Here is a 19,231-nt window from a genome sequence, read left to right as displayed (position 1 = left end):
GTGTGTGTGTGTCTTGTGTGTTTGTACGCGTGGCCATGTGTGTACATGCGTTTGAGTGTGGGCGTGCGTGTGTGTGTGTGTGTGTCTGTCTCAGAATCCCAATCCCAAATAGTCCAATGTATCAAAGGAAAAGGCTTGCTGCAAGCGTTGGGAGCGATGGGAAGCGTAATGTTGAGGGGGAATCTATTGCCTGAATAAAAAGCTTGTTTGTTTGCTTAACCAGGCCAACGGATGAGCAAATCGGCTGCGGACTTGTTAATTGGGCCAGGAATAGTGGCGGAGGCTAAAGTGCCTGTTAGCTACTCCTAATCTTAACAAGCGTGCAATCAAAGCAGCGAGATTAACAGCGGCGGACCGGCAGCGGTTATAGCTCCTGAAGAGGTTGCTGGGCCCCTGGAGGGGGGCCAGGGGGACGAGAGTACTGAAAGCTCTCATCAAGAATAAAGAGCTCTTGACGAGTGGAGAGGCTGGGCGAAACAACGGATACTGATGTAAATTTTAAAACGGGTTGAGAAGAGGTTGATGCCTTTTAGCTCGATCTATGGTGTAAATGTCTTTATTTGTCGAAAGGAAAACACAGAATTCAGACATCAAGTGACATGTCACAATATTATGGAATAGAATGCCCTAAGGCTCTAAGGTGTTTTGTATTTCTTTCGGATATGTATTATCCAGTGTGTGGGATTAACAAAGTGCTGAAGAATAAAGACCCACCCCTGTCTGAGGCATTGTTGCGTCTTTGAGCAGTTATAGTGTTTTTTTTCAAAATAAAAGTCCTCTGTCTCTTTCATGCTTTTCTTTGTGGTGGATGGCAGGGGTAGGGGTGGGGGGGGGTCGCATCCCCCACCAAAGTCACTGCCTATGATGACAGGAGTTGAAAACGCTTGTGTGCTAGATGCATACAGTAAGAGAACAAAGGATGCTGCGATCCAAAACAAACAAACTACCAGGTTGTAGTGGGACCACAAACTAGAATCTCTAGGTGGATCATACAGCCATAACAACAATTATCTCCCTGCCCGCATGTTTCCAGTTTGAACTGTTTTAATATCTCCATTAACAAACCTCATGCCTGCACATACAGTACACACACACACACACTGGTGTTTGTTTAGAATATTATTTGGGTGATCAAATGTTTTTTATGGCGCCGTCAATGTTGCTGATGGGATATTTATGACCTTCTTTCTCTTTTACCCTCCCTGTCTGTCTTCACCCTCACTCTCATCCAGGGGAATGTGACGTTCTCTTGCGCAGATCCAGCTATGGTCGCTGTGACGTTCTCCAGCCCCCAGAGTTTCCTCCAGTTGCCGAGGGCGATGGCCTCATGGCCTGGGGCCCTGTCTGCGGGGCTCCAGTTCAGGACGTGGAACAAGGCGGGACTGCTCCTGACTTTTGAGATACCTCAGCGAGGGGGCGTGGTCTGGCTGTACCTGAGTGAAGCCAGGCTCCACCTCCAGATCCACAAGGCCGGGAGGACTCTGTTGGAACTGACTACAGGTCAGTTTGACAGCTATGGTCTTACTCGCCCTAACAGGATACCCAACACTATGTGCATGGATTTTGTTATGTGCGTATAGCGCAGATTGAAAGCCTAAATTATTGCCACATTTACGGCTATATGGCTATTGATCCGTTAATCTAATCCAAAATAGCCTTTTAACACATTTGTAAATGTTGTCAACTAACGCCATGCTGTGCAGAACTCAATTTGATAGAAATGTTCTGGCCGAAAATATTTGCTTTCCCTGTCACGGATAATAATGAAATAACTACGGCATATTGTGATTGCGTCCTTACTTTGTTTTTCATACAAATACGGAAATTTGAGTAAACATGAACGTCTGCAGAGGCAATGTGAAAACAATGTATTTCTTCAATCAATGCCTGGAAAATATGCAGCTCCGAGAGAGTAGCAACAGGATGGTTGTCCCCAGAGATATTTTATAATGCAGATCTTCTATTGAGTTATTTCTGTGCTCTAGATCAGCCGTATGGTGGAGTTAACCGAAATAATACTATAGATAATTATATACAGTATATGGGATTATTGTTATTTCACGGGAAACACATGCGTGTGTTTGTGTAACCCCGGCGCTATCGCCATGGTGCCTTTTAAGTGCTCGGCTCTGATTCCCTGACCATCAGTGCTAACCTCTGTCTCCCTGATCATCAGCGCAAAGCTATCAAACAGCTAACCTCTATCCCCCCCCTGACCAATAGCACTGAACAATCAAACAGCTAACCTTTTAAAGCACTGACCCTGGAACCCTGATGCCCTTATCTTTCAACCGCCCCACAGCCAAGTGATAATCCATTGACCCGTATCCCTGAAGTCTCGATACAGACCAGACGAAGACAGACATAGGATCAACAGGATCTACTTGTTGTTTGTACCTTGGTGAACATATACTTTGTCTCTGTGGTGCTGAATGTGTGTTCCCTCAGGTTCCGGTCTGAACGATGGGCAGTGGCATTCTGTGCAGCTGGGCTCTGCGCAGGGGCGTATTACCATCACTGTGGACCAGGAAGAAGGAGACACTGCCCAAGCTAGGCTCTCATTTCCTGTCACTACAGGAAGTCACCTCTTCTTTGGTGGTAAACAAACAAAAGTGACATTTAAATCTTATTTTTAAGCAGTTTCATGCTGTCTTTTAATTGGAAAGCGTAAACCAAATGTTTGTGCACAGTCTTGGCGATAAGGTTTTTACATAGGTTAGAATACATTAAATTATAACATAATCACTGTTCTAATAATGTCTTGTAGCATTTTGATGAATACTCTATATGTTATGGAGGTAGAATAATGCAGTAATGTTCAACAATTACACCAAGAAATGACTTTCAGTTTCTTTTTGCTTTAAGTACAGGGCTTTGTCATTATGTCTCTAGTGAGTAGAGCACGACATCTGAAGAGAGGAAAAAACAAACTACTTTAATGCTCCTCCCCTCAGTAGAACATCAGACACAGTACCTGTTGTCCTAATTTCCCTTCTCTTAAATTGTGCCAACCTTCTGTCTTCTGTCTCTCTTTCTATTGGTAATCTGTCCTCCTTTGATTTCTCCCCATCATGCCTGGTGCATTCCTTCTCTGCAGCTTGTTATTGCCTTCTCCCCTGGTTCGGCTGTGTATTTATCCATGCCCCTCCCCCCCGGGCATAGATACTACCACCCTCTGTATTGTAGCAATACATTCAGATGTCCTCCTATTTGACCAATCAAACTCACAAAACACCCATCCATGGATAGTTCCAAGTTCCACTATTTTTTATTGTAGATTATTTTTGTTTTGGTAGTTTAATGTATGTATATATGAATATATATATATATATATACTTTTTTTCTGAACTATTGTATCTGTAGCAACATAAATAGTCAGGGGGGAATAATACACATCACTTTACTGTACCTGACTCTTGGAACGATATCGTGGCTGTTGACCTGGATTTCTGGTATTCTATTGGCTAATAGTTGCCATGTCCTCCAATGCCCAGGCTGTCCTGCTGAGAAGGCCAATCAGGAATGTAGGAACCCCCTCAACGTATTTCAGGGATGCATGCGGCTCCTGACTTTGGAAAATCAGCTAATCGACCTTATTATGGTGCAGCAAAGGCTCCTGGGAAACTACAGCAACCTATATATTGACATGTGTGGCATCATTGACAGGTAAGTGTTAAAGAAAGTGTTCATTCTAACTTTATGGTCAGCAGTTGTTGATAATAAAGGTTATCTATTCTTTGTTCTACATTGTGCCATTCTCATGAAATGGGAATCATAGCACATTTGAAGGTATTCTAAATGTCGACCAGGGGCAGCATTGTAACCACTTGTTCATTTGATCTTAAGTCCAGTCAGTTGCAACTTGTTTGAAAGGCTATAGTGGTAGAACATGGATTATAGGTTGGAGAAAGGCTATTTTCTTGGCCATTGTTCTTCAACGTTTTCCTTGAACGTTGTCCACTAGTTTATTTTTGTGTCTTGTTTCCACTTTATACTTTTGTAGCGAGGCACTAATATAACATATGCTTATGTTGGATTAGTATAAACAACTCCGCCAACCTGGTTGGTTGAACTGCTAAATGAAATTAGAAATATTTGGCTTATATTGGCCAGAAAAAACAATTTCTGATTATTTCTTTGTCTTGCACTGTCGTGAACTGTCGTGAGAAGGCAGTTAAGCACTTTTGAAGATACGCTAAACTTCTACCAGGAGTGGGGTTCAAACCCACATTGGATCTTAACCCCAACTCCTTAACCACTCTGCCATCTTGGTTCAAAAAGTACAAAAAAATCTGAAAAATCTGACAATGATTGATCTATACATTTTGGAGATATTTGATACTTGATTTGAAATATTTTATATTTTAGAGGGGTATAGTTGAACAAAATATGTCATAAGAAAAATTCTTCGTCATGCATTCACTTTGTAGTGTAGTGAGAACTCAGTTTAGCACTGTAGATGATTTGCTCAACTACCATGAGTGGGTTTCGAACCCACGAGGACACAGTGCCATTGACTCTTACGTCCAACACCTTAACGACTCTCCCATCCGGGTTGTTGAAGTTTGTCAGATACTATGAAAATGTCTGAATCACTTATATATTTGTGCTGAATTAAAGACTTAACTCAATGTTAAAGTTTAAGAAAATATATCATAAGCTTGAGAATGTCAATTAATTCATCGTCTTACATTCACCTTGTACTGTAGTGAGAAGGCAGTTAAGAAATTTGGAAGAAATGCACAACTTCTACCAGGAGTGGGGATCGACCCATGTGGACACATGGGTCCGAACCCACGAGGACACATCTCCATTGGATCTTAAGTCCAACGCATTTACCACTCGGTCATCCTGGTTCATTAAATATTCAAAAATCTAAAAAAATGTCTGAATACCTAATATTTGTGCTGAATTAAAGACTTACCTAAACGTCTTAAGATAAGGTTGTTTGGGATGTTTGAAATGCTATTTTGTTCACCATGTACTGTAGTGAGCAGGAAGTTCAGCACTTTTGAAGATATGCTAAAATTATACCAGGTGTGGGGTTTGAATCCACGAGGACACATGTCCATTGGTTCTTAAGTCTAACACCTTAACTACTCTGCCATCCTGGTTGAACTGTTATGAAAAGTCATATCAAAATCTCTGAATCACTAATATATTTGTGCTGAATTTAAGAGTTAGCTCAGTGTTAAAGGGCTATAGTTTAAGAAAGAAATGTCATAAGATTGAGAAAGAAAACTAAATTCCAGATTGTTTCTTCATTTTGCGTTCACCTTGTACTGCAGTGAGAATGCAGTTAAGTACTATGGGAGATTTGCCAAAGTTCTACCAGGAGTGGGGTTCGAACCCACGAGGACACATGTCCATTGGATCTTAAGTCCAACGCCTTAACCACTCGGCCATCCTGGTTGAATTTTTCTAGTAAATCATATGAAAAGGTCAGAATCATTCAGAGCCGTCACTAAGCTTTTTGGGGGCCCTACGCGCAGATTGTTGACGGGGGGGGACTGCGCTGATAAAGGGTACTTCGCCTCCGATGCGAAATAACAACGGTTCCTGTTAGTAATTCATTTATATATTTTGAACATTGTAATGTAATAATTATCAACCTTAATTTTGGGGGGGCCCCCCAGGTACTTGGGGCCCTACGCGCTCTGCGTACTCTGCGTATGGGGAGCGGCGGTGCTGGAATCATTAATATATTTTTGCTGAATTAAAGTGTTACCTCAATGTTAAGGGGCTATAGCTTAAGGAAATGTGTCATAAGGTTGAGAACAAAATTTATATATCAGATTATTTCATTGTCTTGCATTCACCTTGTACTGTAGTGAGAAGGCAGTTAAGCAAAATATGCTAAATTAATAAAAAAAAAAAAAAAGGGATTGGGACAGCACTTCAGGAGAGAACATGTTAACTTGGCAGCATTTAAAGACAAAGATGTTGCTGACACTTGCCGGTTGCTGGTTTGGGAATTTTCATTTTAAGTTTGTTGCTTTCCACATGGCCAAGGCACAGGAGACGGCTGCCTCATTGAACATATTTTTCAATATTTACAACTTTCTTAATTATTAATCATTTGTTGTTGTTTTCCTTCCTAATTTCCGGATTTCCCTATGGTCTCCGCGGTAAACGTTACAACGCTTTGAACTGTGGGTAATTCCCTTAGGTGAAGTCTGCACTGATGCAGACTCATGGAAAGGGCTCGGTAAGTGTGGACTCAAACCCTCACGCCCTTTGGAATTTGACATTGGGACAGCCCTAAAGCCTTACTAATTTCACGAGAACGCGCAGCAAAATCTGTGAGTCTGTGAGTCCGGACTTTGGAATTGGGCCGATGTGTTTGTTCTTGCTGTCTTGTTCTAACCTTTTACCTTTGTACTGACAAGGCAATTAGATGATTTAAAGATATGCTAATTGACAACCAGGAGTTGTGTTTGAACCAAAGGACAAACATCTGTTGGATCTTAAGACAAACACCTTAAAGATCCCATGGCATGCTATTTTATGGATGCTTTAATATAGGTGTTAGTGGGCCCCTAATACAGTACTTGAAGACGTTCAAGAAATTCAGCCTTGGTGCAGAGTTACAGCCACTACGAGCCAGTCCCACAATGACACAAACGTGCCGTTTTTAGAGGCGGGTCAAGGTGGAGGGTGGGGGTGTGGCCCTGAGCAGCTTGTGGCCACGGTACCATGCGCTAGTGTTTACAGTGGAACACCAAACACTCCGGGTGCTCCGGCGGGAGTCCTGGAGCTCTATATCTAAATAATATCATATTATATTTAGATGTGTTGAATATCCAGAAAATATGCTTTAACTAGGCTTTTAATGCTACCTGGGATTCTAAAGTAATCAAAGGCCTCCCATAACAGACTATGTGGTACTGACCCGAATGCATTAGCCAAATCCAAAAATACAACATGCAGGTCTCTCCTCTCGCGCTTCGCTAACTGAATTTGGTGCCAAATCATGCTGGTATGCTCTAAGCATCCGGAGAAACCAGGGATTCCAGCTTTCTGAACCGTGGTATCATGGTCTATTCTTTTCAAGATAACTTGTCAATCTCCCAGCCACAACACTGAAGAAGACCTTCCCCTCAACATTCAGTAGACTAATTGGTCTAAACTGATTAATCTCCACTGAGTCCCTCTCTTTGGGAATAAATATACCCCCAGCCCTACGCCATGCCTTGGGAATACTCTGCTTCAGTGTTTGGAATAACGCCGTTTAAAAGAACGGCGTTAGGTAACGCTGTTATTTTTTCAGTAACAGGGTAATCTAACTTATTACTGTTTCCGTTGTTACAACCCCATTATCGTTACTGAACTTTAAATGCGGTGCGTTACTATGAATTGATTGAATAAACTGCGTAATCCGAACGCATGTTCCTTACACATTTGTAAGGAGTATGCACTTGTGGGATGAGCAGCAGAGCTGAGTATGTGGGTTGCGCCCATGAAAAATTTGCCAAATCTTCTTTGCCAATGCCAAACAGCTTATTCTGCCATTGACTCGTTTGGTGTTTGGTGGATTGGATGATTGAAGTTTGAAGAAACAAGACATATTGGCAATTTAACAATTTATTCATTTCACAAACAGGAGCCTCAGTAGCGTGTGAAAGAACCATACACAGCCACAACAGCCTGGCACCTCCTCCTCATGCTGGTCACCAGCCTGGTCACACACTGCTGTGGGATGGCATCCCATTCTTCAACCAGCATTTGTCGCAAGTCAGCCAACGTGGTTGTGTTGGTCACTCTGGCACGAACAGCACACCCAAGCTGATCCCACAAGTGTTCAATGGGGTTGAGGTCAGGACTGCAAGCAGGCCATTCCATCCTCTGCACTCCCACATTCTGGAGGTAGTCTCTGATAAACCCCGCCCTGTGGGGGTGAGCGTTGTCATCTTGGAGGATAGAGTTCGGTCCCAGACTGTGGAGATATGGGATTGCCACTGGTTGCAGAATCTCATCTCTATATCTCTCTGCATTGAGATTGCCTCCAATGATGACAAGCCTCGTTTTTCCAGTGAGGGAGATGCCGCCCCACACCATCACACTGCATCCACCAAAAGATGTTATTCTATTGGTGCAGCAATCAGCATAGCGTTCTCCGCGTCTTCTCCACACTTTGACCCTACGATCCTACTGCCGTAGGCAGAATCTGGACTCATCACTGAACATAACGTTCCTCCACATGTTCAGGTTCCAGTGCACGTGCCGACACCAGCGCAAACGGGCCTGATGGTGAAGGGCAGTCATGGCAGGACTCCTGGCAGCCCTATGAGACCGGAGATTGGCTGCATGTAGTCTGTTCCGGATTGTCTGGGCAGAGAGCCGTCGGCCATATCGTCCTGCAAACCTTGACTGCAAATCTGTAGAAGACAGCCTACAGCACCTAAGTGCTGACAGGGTGATGAAATGGTCTTCTTGGGGTGTCGTCTTCTTGGGACGCCCACTTCGCGGCCTGCCTTTGACATCCCCCGTTATATGGAACTTGGCCTTCAGTTTGGAAAGGGTACTAGGGCTCACTCCAAATAATGGCGCAACTTGGTTTTGCGGAACACCAGCTTGAAGTTGCCCTTTTGCAAGGGCCCTATCCAGATCAGTCAAATGCGGCATGCCGATTCTTGGAGAAGACACTTACTGACTGTAGCTGTACTTACAGTAGTAGGGCCCATGTTCACAGGTGCTGCCAATCAGGTGCCAATCAGGCACCTGATTGGCAGCACCTGGGGGTACCAGAAGTTCAATACAAGTGTCAATAGCAACAGCAAAATAACCTGTTTGGCAATGGCAGAAAAGATTTGGCAAATTTTTCATGGGCACAACCCACATACTCAGCGCTGCTGCTCATCCCACAAATGCATGTTCCTTAAAAATGGGGCAACATTTGAAAGGGAACTAAACAGGCTTTCCAACGGTATAAGATTCATTGCCAAAAAGCATTGTTACCACAGAGAAATAATCTACCAAACACAAATTTTCTTACTTGCTAAGTTTATAACTAATTACTTTTTTAAAGTAACGTTCCCAACACTGCTCTGCTTTTTCCAAACTATTCTCATTAGTTTCCATAGGAATCTTAAAACATCTGGCGCGCTCTTATACAATCGGTAGGGCACTCCATTAGGTCCCGGGGCTAAAGAGGCCTTTGCACGTTTTATTACTTCTTGCACCTCTTTCCACCTTGGTGGGCTATCGTTGCACTGACTACTTAATTCACCAATAGGTGGGATATCAGCGGGAAGCACCATCTCTCTGAACCTCTCCCTGTCTTTGTGCACTCCCTCCAAGTACTCCTCAAGCTTCTGCTTAGGTTCCATGAGACTACCACTCTTCTGTCTATCAAATATAATGACTTAACAAATTTAAATGGATCTTTATAAAATGCTACTCTAGCTTGCGATTTCTTTCTTCAGACATTGACCTTAGGTCAACATTTAGACAAATGTTGTGTTAGATAAAGAAGCAGAATAATGGCCTAACAATGAAACCCTGGTCCTCTTTCTCAATCCTATGGTAATTTTTCTACCACTGTACCACTCATTTCCAAGTGTCAAACATCTGAAATACCTTCACCTCGAAACATTTAAATAAATAATCATGAAAGAATATCAGTGCTTGATTAGTTTGTTTTATTTTATGGAATATTGGCCGGTGGATGCCGTTGGACTTAAGATCTAATGGATGTATCCTCATGGGTTCAAACCCCACTCCTGGAAATCATTGAGCATATCTTCCAATTTGCTGTAATTGCCTTGTTACTAGAACGGTACACGGTGTGAGCAAGCCACCAAGAAAAAACAAGTGGCCTGCATTCTAGGATAAAGAATAAGGGCCAAAAGTACAACCAATGAACGTCTGTCCTTAGATATATAATTGCTTTCTCACAAGAGCAAAAGGTTGAAGCAAGACACATAAAAAGATTTGAAGACAACATTTGAGGAAAAAAGTAAAAGAATATTGGCAAAAGCAGTAGTCTTTTTCTCAATCATATTCCTCAAGTATAGCCTTTCAAAAACGTTGCAAATATCAAATATCACAAGTAACCTCACCTCAAAACATTTTGATTACCCTTTTTCTCTAGCATTCAATCAATTAAAAATACTTCACTTCAAGCAACAGATTATTTTTATTTATTTAATTACCCATTCTAACACACCAGGAAGCATTAGTGGTTAAAAGTCCCATGGCATGAAAATTTCACTTTATGAGGTTTTCTAACATGAAGTTGAGTTCCCTTAGCCTCCCCCCCAGTAGCTAAAAATCGCATTAGGTGTAAACCGAGAAGTAGGTATCTTGCTCCGCCTTTGAAAAAAGGATCGCTGAAATGCTTCGATTTGCGAGCTGGCCCCATATGACGTCATATGGGGCCATGTTACCTCCCCTTTCTCTGCTTAGCCCGTCCAGAGAATTTGGCCCGCCAATGAGACAATGAGCTAGGACCATGGGAGCGCCACATGTGTGTGTGAATACACACACTGTAACGCAAGTGTTCTTTGTTATTTGGATAACCGTTCTGCTGTTGGTGTTATGGCGCATAACACGCAACACAATAACGCAAGCTTGCATAAAGCTCCAATTTGGTGAAAAGACTAGACTGTGTCGGGTTGGTTGAGAAGGAATTGGACTAGAATTGGAATAGAAACAGACTGAAGCGCGAAATGGAGGAGAAAGGGATTGTTGCCCGCGATTGTTGCCCGGGGTTGTCTGCGTCTGGTTGGTTGAGAAGGAATTGGGAACCGCAACATGGAGGAGAAAAGGATTGTTGCCCAGGATTGTCCGTCGGAGCCCCGCTGCCCTGCTCCTTTTCTCCTCCATGTCACGGTTCCCAATTCCTTCTCAACCAACCTGACGCAGACAACGTAGCCTTGGATGATAAGGGCATTGTAGAGTTGCCAATATCTAATCTGACAGAAGAATTTAAATTATTATAACATCTATAACATAAATTATTATAACATCTGATCCTGTGTATTAATGAAATGTGTATTAAAGGAAATACAGTTTGGCTCTTAAGCTTGTTGCTTTGGCCTGTTTCAAACAGTATGACAATTTGTTAATAAAGACGACAAGGATAAGGACAAAAGTCCATTGGATCTGAAGAACAATAACTTAATTTATTGGCTATCCTTGTTGCTAAAAAAGATTTATTAGATCTAAACGACTGGAGCACTAATACATTTGGGATGAATTGAAAATAATTAATCAAAATCTCTTGAGGTGAAGTTTTTTGTGGTGTTTGATACTTTTTTGAAGCTATAGTTGAAAATGTTAAATGTATCATCAGATTATGAATGAAGGCCCAATCGTTATTTTTTTGGCCATTGATCTAGCCTTTTTCCTAGAATATTCTCTTTGAGTTATTCTTTGGTGTTTCGTTTCCACCTTGCACTGCAGTGAGAAGGCAAATATTGCCCTTCTGAAGGAATGCTAAATACTCACTATTATAAATCCTGTTAGCTTAGAGAGATTAGAACTCTTTCCAGGTGGCACTGTCTCGGCACTAGGCTGGGCTGAACCGCCCCTTATTGACGTCATCTCGGATGTCCCAGTGTGCAGCATTGGGGGCGGCTTGTTGCTGTGGTTTCATCCCACTTCTATCCGAGTAGCAAGTGGTTCATTAATCAGAATTGACTTGAGCTTGGAGAAAAACAAGGCTTTGTTTGTGTGCCTTCATGATTCACAGGGAACAAAGGAATTCTGAAGCGCAAACTAGTATTTTTTCTTCCATTGTTTTTTTGTTTTTTTCTATGGCTGCCTGGCAGCAACTCCAAGTGCTTGTCTGTGTGCAAAGCTCGGAGCGGAGAGAAGCCAAGGGTAGCACTGACACTAGGTTGAGCCTAGACGCTCATCCCTTAGGCCCTGGGGAACGAATGCCAACGCACACGCTGAGCTCCTTTGGAACATCTCATGGACACGGGGCGCCTGGGTGAAGACTTTTGTTACTTTTGAAGGCTATAATGATGAAATGCAAGGAAGAAAGCCAAAGCAAAGACAAAGAATATGTTTTCACCACTGCACTAGTTTTTGCTTTATAATAGTCAGCTTTATTATTTCTGGTGTGTTTTATAAACTTTTTTACGGTGGTGGCCCACGTCCTTTACCACTCAGCAATCCTAGTTGGCCCAAGTCCTAACGTGAAACAGTTGTAACACTAATAGAGTTGTTTTACATGGACACTCATTGACCTACATGTCTTGAAGGTATTTGTTACATTCACACTCAAAGCTCTTTGCCATGGAAATATATGTATAATGTTTATCACAATAAATAACAAACTATAGGGCCTTCAATGTAGTGAGTGGGACTTTTTAGACACTAATTATTGAAGTACTTTAAGTAATATATAATACAATAACACATTTATCATTGATTACTGGAGAACTACAATATGGTCCAACTTTGACACTATGGGTATTCAAAACATAAAGGGATACAAAATGGTTTTAATAAAAAGACACTTACCAACGTTTTCTCCCTAGCTAGTTGCAGCCGCAGTATAATTTAATGTTTCGGGGGGAGATGAAATCACGGTCGCACCGCTCCTGCTCTGTCAGAGTGTGCCTCTTTCTGAACAGTAAACAGGCTTCTGTCTGTTGTTCCTCTGCCTTGATTGTTTTGTCAACAATTTTCCTTTCTTTTCTTTTCGTCATTTTCTGCTAAGGCGTGATGGGATTTGTCGTTCCTTTGTCTTGGATGTCATTTTTGGTTTGGATGTGCAGTGATGTGGAGAGTCACATAGGCATTCATACAATACAACACACACACACACACACACACACACACACACACACACACACACAAACACACACGCACACACACACACACACACACACACACGCACACACACACGCACACACACACACACACACACACACACACACCACACAGTGTGGCTCTGTCCCATGAAACCTGTTTTTTTGTTCAGTAGCGTTCAGGAAAATATTTACTATTGCATGGTTAAAAGCTGTATTGCATTACTGCTAGTGATGCACAGGGAGGTCTTCTGGATGACCCAAAACCCAATATTGCTTTTAGAGAACCACATCCCAGATTTTTGGTGGCAAAGCGATCCCCCGCAGAATATTTGAAACCGTGTGTATTTATACTGACTAATTTAGCCCGTTTTTAGGCTAAAACAAATTATGGATATACACCATAGGTAGCATTTGAAATAAAGGGTTATGGTTGTTTTGACCCACACACTATGGGCCTTCCTCCTATTGTGCTGAACAAAAATATCTGTGCGATCAACTCCCTAGTCCACGATATTAGATTGATGTAAAAAAACGAAAGCAGCCTTTTAAACGGTGCCGGAGACTGCTGAATAGACAGTGGTACGCACTGCTGCTTTAGGTGTTGTTTGTACAATGAAAGCCTAAGAAGGTTGTTATGAGTCGATTTCCATCATGTCACATTTGCGTTCACCTATTACAGTGCTGCGATAACTATGTTTGCTATTTAAGTGGCATTTCTCGCCTCTTCATTTGCATTTATATGACAAATATCTAGTGAGGCCTGTGAGTTTGGCCATTATGCAATTTGTGAAAAAGATATCATGGATGTTTAGGGAATAGTTGTGCACTGGGGCAGGGAGAAGTGGGTGTTTGGTGAATGTGCCTGAGGCAGTTTTATAATAATTACAGCCCTAATACATATTAGCACCATCCACGTTCTCCTTTTTACCACCTGTCCAAGCCTCTCAAGACTGCGGCTGATACCAAGCCACTCAATGTACAGGGCTGTGTTGTGAAGGCCTGAATATCGGATATAAATGGTCCTGAGAGGGTGGTTCAAACACATTGGCAGCCATACAAACAGACCCATGTAGCACATATTATAACTATATTTAACTATATTATGCTTATCAAATCTGAGCGATAGCACACATTACAACCAACACATATTATACATTGCCAATCTGATAGATAGCACATAATATAAATTTGATAGATTTCACATCTATTATACATACAAACATTATACCTGCCCCAATTGATCGATTATTTTATTTTTTATTTGCCACATAGTATACAGTACATATCCTATATTAAACATATTCCATATGATACACATCACATATTATTACTATATTATATAGAGCACGTATTATACATAACAAATATTGTACATAGCACTCTGTGATGGGGAGCCAGAGAGACGGTGTGTGTGTGTGTGTGTGTGTGTGTGTGTGTGTGTGTGTGTGTGTGTGTGTGTGTGTGTGTGTGTGTGTGTGTGTGTGTGTGTGTGTGTGTGTGTGTGGCTGAGCCTGAACAGTGTTTAGAGGAGAGGGAAAAGAGCGTGGAAGGGACTTGAGCAGAACAAATGGCTGGCTGAGTTAATGACATAGGAAAAGAGCGGCAAATGAATGGAACAATTATAACAATAATCAACTCTTCCATAGACCGTACTCTATCCGCACACACACACACACACACACACACACACACACACACACACACACACACACGCATGTATGCATGGACACACACATACACACACACACACACACAAAAACACACACAAGCACGTGTATGCACGCACACAAGCATGCACACACAAACACAAAAACATGTGGACGCACACACACAGACACACACATACGCGCACACACACATTCAACCATCCAGAGAGTGAGAGGAAGAGAGAATCTGCTCTGGTGGTTTTAATTAAATCTGTTCCTGGTTCTACATTAATCAGTTTCTTATCTAGTAAGTAGGTAATCATTAATTTTATGTTTTTTACAAAACAGACTGATCACTAGTACAGTCTACAGAACAATACATATTTATGGCTCTCTATATGTCAGTCTTTCTGCTTTTTCTGGAAATACCATCTTGGTTGTTATAATAATATTGACGTATGACAATTAACAAGAAATGTAAAATACAAGATGCATAAATGCTAAAGAAATCTAGCAAATAGCACATTCCTTTACAATAATGTATATATTTATATAATACAGCCTTTTAAGCACCCCTTAAAAATACAAGTTAGTCCAAATCCTTCTTATTGCTGTTTCATGATGTCCCGTGATGTGGCCTATACTTCTTATGTTGATTATCCTCATTGTGATGGATGGTCCATCTCCTCTAATGACCTCACGCCACTGGAACGACGTCACTCTGAGATCTTGTCCCCCTGTCGACGAGCTCAAACTTCTTTAATGATGACACATTAGCGTGAGGTTGTTTGCTGGTGGAACGTGAGTTCTGGAACAGAATGCTGCGCTGGCTCTCCAGCGGGCTCATAAAAAGTGTGACATGGGGACCGAAAACAGAGTGTCGCTAAGTGGGGTAACCATAGCAACGAGTCCACACAAGGATCCCACAGACACCAGTTAATGTAGGCAATTTAGCCTTTTTTTTACCTCATATAGTTTGAAGCCAAACCAATCAATCATTCAGACAGTTATGAAGTTTATGAAAGTCCAGAAAGGGCGCCTCCACTTTTTAGAGGGGCATGACAACAGCATGACGACTGTGAATGAAAACAAAGTAAAGTTACCATACAGGCAATCTCTCTGACATCATCTCTCCCACTGAGTTTTCAGTTGGGGGCTGAGATAGTCTGTTCGAGGACAAGCAAACTCAATTTTGAGACGCACAAAATGGCCCTTGTCTCTCCCTCCAAAATATGGTGATTGATGGGTTCCAGTCTGAGACATCCTTCTCTTTATCTCTTAATCTATGATATAATAGTGTGAGGTGACCTCAAATTTAAATGATGATCACATACTAATAAAATGAATATAATTACCTCACTCTAAAATAATGACATCACACTTATATAATGATCTAACCCTTTTAGAATGACCTGACACCACGGTTGTCATGCCACTCTAAAAAGTGGAGGCACCCTTTCTGGACTTTCATAGACTTCAGAACTGTCCGATTGATTGATTGGTTTGGTTTCAAATGAAGATTGCCTACATTAACTGGTTTTTGTTGGATCATTTTTGTGTCTGTATATCAGAAAACGTTTTTACACTGCCAAATATGCCCGTCTTATGCCTTATGCCATCTTATGCCTTTGGTCTGGTCCGGCATGGTCTGCGCGTTTACACTGACCGGGGTCAATATACCAGCCCGAGTTTGCACCCCAATTTACCCTGCCAGACCATTGGTTTCATTTTGATGTAAATGCAATTAGATGGCTCTGTGGTTCCAGGGGCATGACTTGGGTAGAGGTGTTGCTGCGTTGTCTCTACAACAGAGACAATGCAGCAATATCAACATCAACAGTAGTTATGAGAGACGGTGAAATCCGATCATGTGAGAGAAGGTGAAGTAGTCTCATTAAACAAAGACGGGGAAAGATGGTGTGCGAGAAAGAAGCAGAGGAACTTTCCTTACGAGGCTTTTGTCGGGATAAAAACAAGTGGTCAGCAAAATAAAGAATATGTTGGCATTTTTGCACTTGTCTAGTTAATCGTGTTTGTAGCCTACACTCAGATGTATACTCATTCTTGCATGCGAGTCTCTTGAATCATAAAAAATTGTAAACATTTGTAGTATGCAAATTATTCTAAAGAGGTCTACTCTCCGTGCGTATCCCCGCCTTCCCCAGTGAACCAAGAAAGCAGGCTCCATGACGAAGGGGGATTTTACCCCCTCGGTTTTACACAGAAAAGACTGTGAAATTGCCAGGCGGGCCAGGCCACCACCGAACCGGCTTGGCAGTGTAAAAATGCCTAGTTACCTCACACTTCTGCAATGACTTCACTATCTCAGTTAACACATAGGTAATTTGCTAATTATCTCACACCACTGTTTTGACGTCACAGTAACATAAAGTTGTGTAACTAAGTAACTAACTGTGTTCTTTAATTAATGACGTCACGTTTGACAGCTTTTCAGATGGGTAATGGAGGTTGCATGTGGAACCATGCTGTCTCCCACAGTGAAATGGAGCAAAAATAAGTGACATCGGAGCCAATAACTGAGTTTTGCTAAGTGGAGGAAACCATAGCAACTCCACAGCGATCCAACAGAAACGGTCTATATCGGCTATCATACGTCATCAATTGGAAAACCTAAGCAAGTTAAGTCTAAGAAAGTCACACAAGTCGGCAATGAGCTCCTCCACTTTTCTAAGTGACAATATGGTTAAGTAAATTAACCATGCAGGAAATCCCTCGCTTCATCTCTTCCTCTGAGATGTTAGTTGGGGGCAGACAAAGTCACTTTGCAATGTGAAAAGCTGAAGACAAGTAAACACTTTTTATTATTTTATTATTGAGCGTAATGCACAGTAGTTGCTGCCCCCCACCAGGGAAACCGATAACATTAGGTCCATCTGGTAATAATCAAAACATAATACCACTATAGTCAGCTCACACAAATAGTTATCTTATTAAGGACCTCAGACTGATGTTATGAATTCACACACAAAATATAGTCTGTCTGTTGAAGTTAGCTCACTTAAAATAACAGCCCAGACACCAAACATAAATCCCTCCTGTTGACAATCTTGAAATTGCCATGTTTAGAAGATCAAGATGAACAGATTGGATGACCCCTGTTAAAACTGGAAAGTTGACCGGCATTAGACGGTCATGTAATGGGTTGACAACCTTTAGTGCCTTTATAGTCAATACTGTATCCAAGTCAAATCAAGCATTTATTAATTTGGATTAAGTGTCTACATTATACATATACAATATGTTTCATGCGCCTTATTGATACTCTGTCAACTGGAATGCTTATTTATTTCAAGCAATGTCGTTTCCATGCCTCCGGTTACATTGAGGTCGGCAATGCTGGAGCATTGGCCGATTGAAAATAAATTATGTATGAATTCTAAATAATTGCGGGGAAAACATCACAGCACATACACACATATGGACCTGCCATCTTGTGTACACTTGAGAAGCTCTTAGTCTGTAGGCTGGTCTGGTCCTTTATCTGCCTTGTTTAAAGGAAGCTACAATACGATTAAGTCAAATTTATGATATGTAGTTTATAATAATATGTGGCCTAATGGCCAGGCATCTTGAGAGCTGAAATCTCAATGAGAGGCTGCCAATTTAACTTCTGTTATGTTTAATGGAAAGTGTGTAATATTCTGTATTATTCTTGTGAAAGACAATTATGTAAGGTCAAAGCTTCTGCTATAGGGCTTTGTAAATGCAATTCCAATCGCAGCGTGTGTAAGGAGGTAGGTGGGTCATTTATTGATCCAGGGGAAAGTTAATACAATGAAACTTCACAGCATTAGGTGAAACAACTACCGCCGTAATAGAAGATACCAGCATATGAGAGAACCATTATTAAAAAACAAAGCAAGGAAATGCCATGCTCCTTCTGAGAAATAGCTTAGCTTCTTTCCCTTGTTGTTTCATAAAGCAATCCCTGCATGCATTTGAACTAACCACAACAGATTAGTTAACATTGGTCCATTTCACATTGTTAACCATATCTTCCCAGATGGTTGTATCCACAATGGCCTTCCATACGTTTACATCTAGTGATTTGGTTGATAACCTCACTCTAACATCTCGTCCTTCGGTCAACGATCTCACACTAACATCTGATCCGTCTGTAGATGGACCTCACACCAACATCTAGTCCTTCCTCTAGTTGATGTGCCCTAGCAATGAGTTGATGGACCGCGGCCCCTCGTGGTTACTCATACCCTCTCAGTAGCATATGGGCCATGCTGGAGCAGAAGGAAAGCTTGATTCCTTGGAGGCCACGTATGTGTTGTAGGCGTTGGTACACATGACGGAAGACATTAGCAGCACATTAACAGGAGCACCGCTGACACAATTCAGGGATAAAGAATTCTGTCGCTCTCAAACCACAACGGCACACGATCAATCCAGTGATCCGGTGTGAGGACATTGAGAAGATCAAAGCCATTATCAGCAGAAAGTTGATATCATTGATGACTACGCCACAGTGTAATACGGCTGTAGTTTACTGACTTCTTCTTCTGACGATGCTGTAATGCGGTGGTCAAGAACACGAAGGGACGCTTTATCAGCGTTTTCCATTATTTGGAACAGAATCTTATTTTGGATGGTCTCCCCCATGGCTACTAACAGCAGCCACCCACTAATAGAAAAGCTGTACGGAAGCACTCAGCTGAAACAATGTATTTTCTCCCTTTTTTGTCCATGAGTGCAGTGTGTGTGTGTGTGTGTATGTGTGTGTGTGTCTGTCTGTGGGCTTGTTTGTGTGTGCCAGTACAGTTTTGTGTGTGTGTGTGTGTGTGTGTG

General features: G+C 41.8%; 1 protein-coding gene and 1 non-coding gene across 2 annotated transcripts in view; one reads left to right on the top strand and one right to left on the bottom strand.

Moving 5' to 3' along the window:
• Positions 1 to 19,231, top strand: part of cntnap3 (contactin associated protein family member 3) — a gene marked incomplete at both ends in the record, with an annotated part of 120,847 nt that overhangs the window by 62,609 nt on the left and 39,007 nt on the right. The window contains 3 exons of the mRNA XM_084481475.1: positions 1,233 to 1,500; positions 2,449 to 2,598; positions 3,495 to 3,666. Coding sequence (XP_084337601.1) covers positions 1,233 to 1,500; positions 2,449 to 2,598; positions 3,495 to 3,666 — 590 coding nt within the window. The remainder of the gene's footprint in view (positions 1 to 1,232; positions 1,501 to 2,448; positions 2,599 to 3,494; positions 3,667 to 19,231) is intronic.
• Positions 5,330 to 5,412, bottom strand: AC3HAE_031418 (transfer RNA leucine (anticodon UAA)). Its single transcript has one exon. It is a non-coding gene; the product is annotated as a tRNA-Leu (tRNA).

This window comes from Micromesistius poutassou (genome assembly GCF_964030765.1).
Source record: "Micromesistius poutassou genome assembly, chromosome: 16".
NCBI classification, from domain to species: Eukaryota; Metazoa; Chordata; class Actinopteri; order Gadiformes; family Gadidae; genus Micromesistius; species Micromesistius poutassou.
The sequence above is the reverse complement of the archived record's forward strand: the minus strand, read 5'-3'. Positions and strand labels throughout refer to the sequence as shown.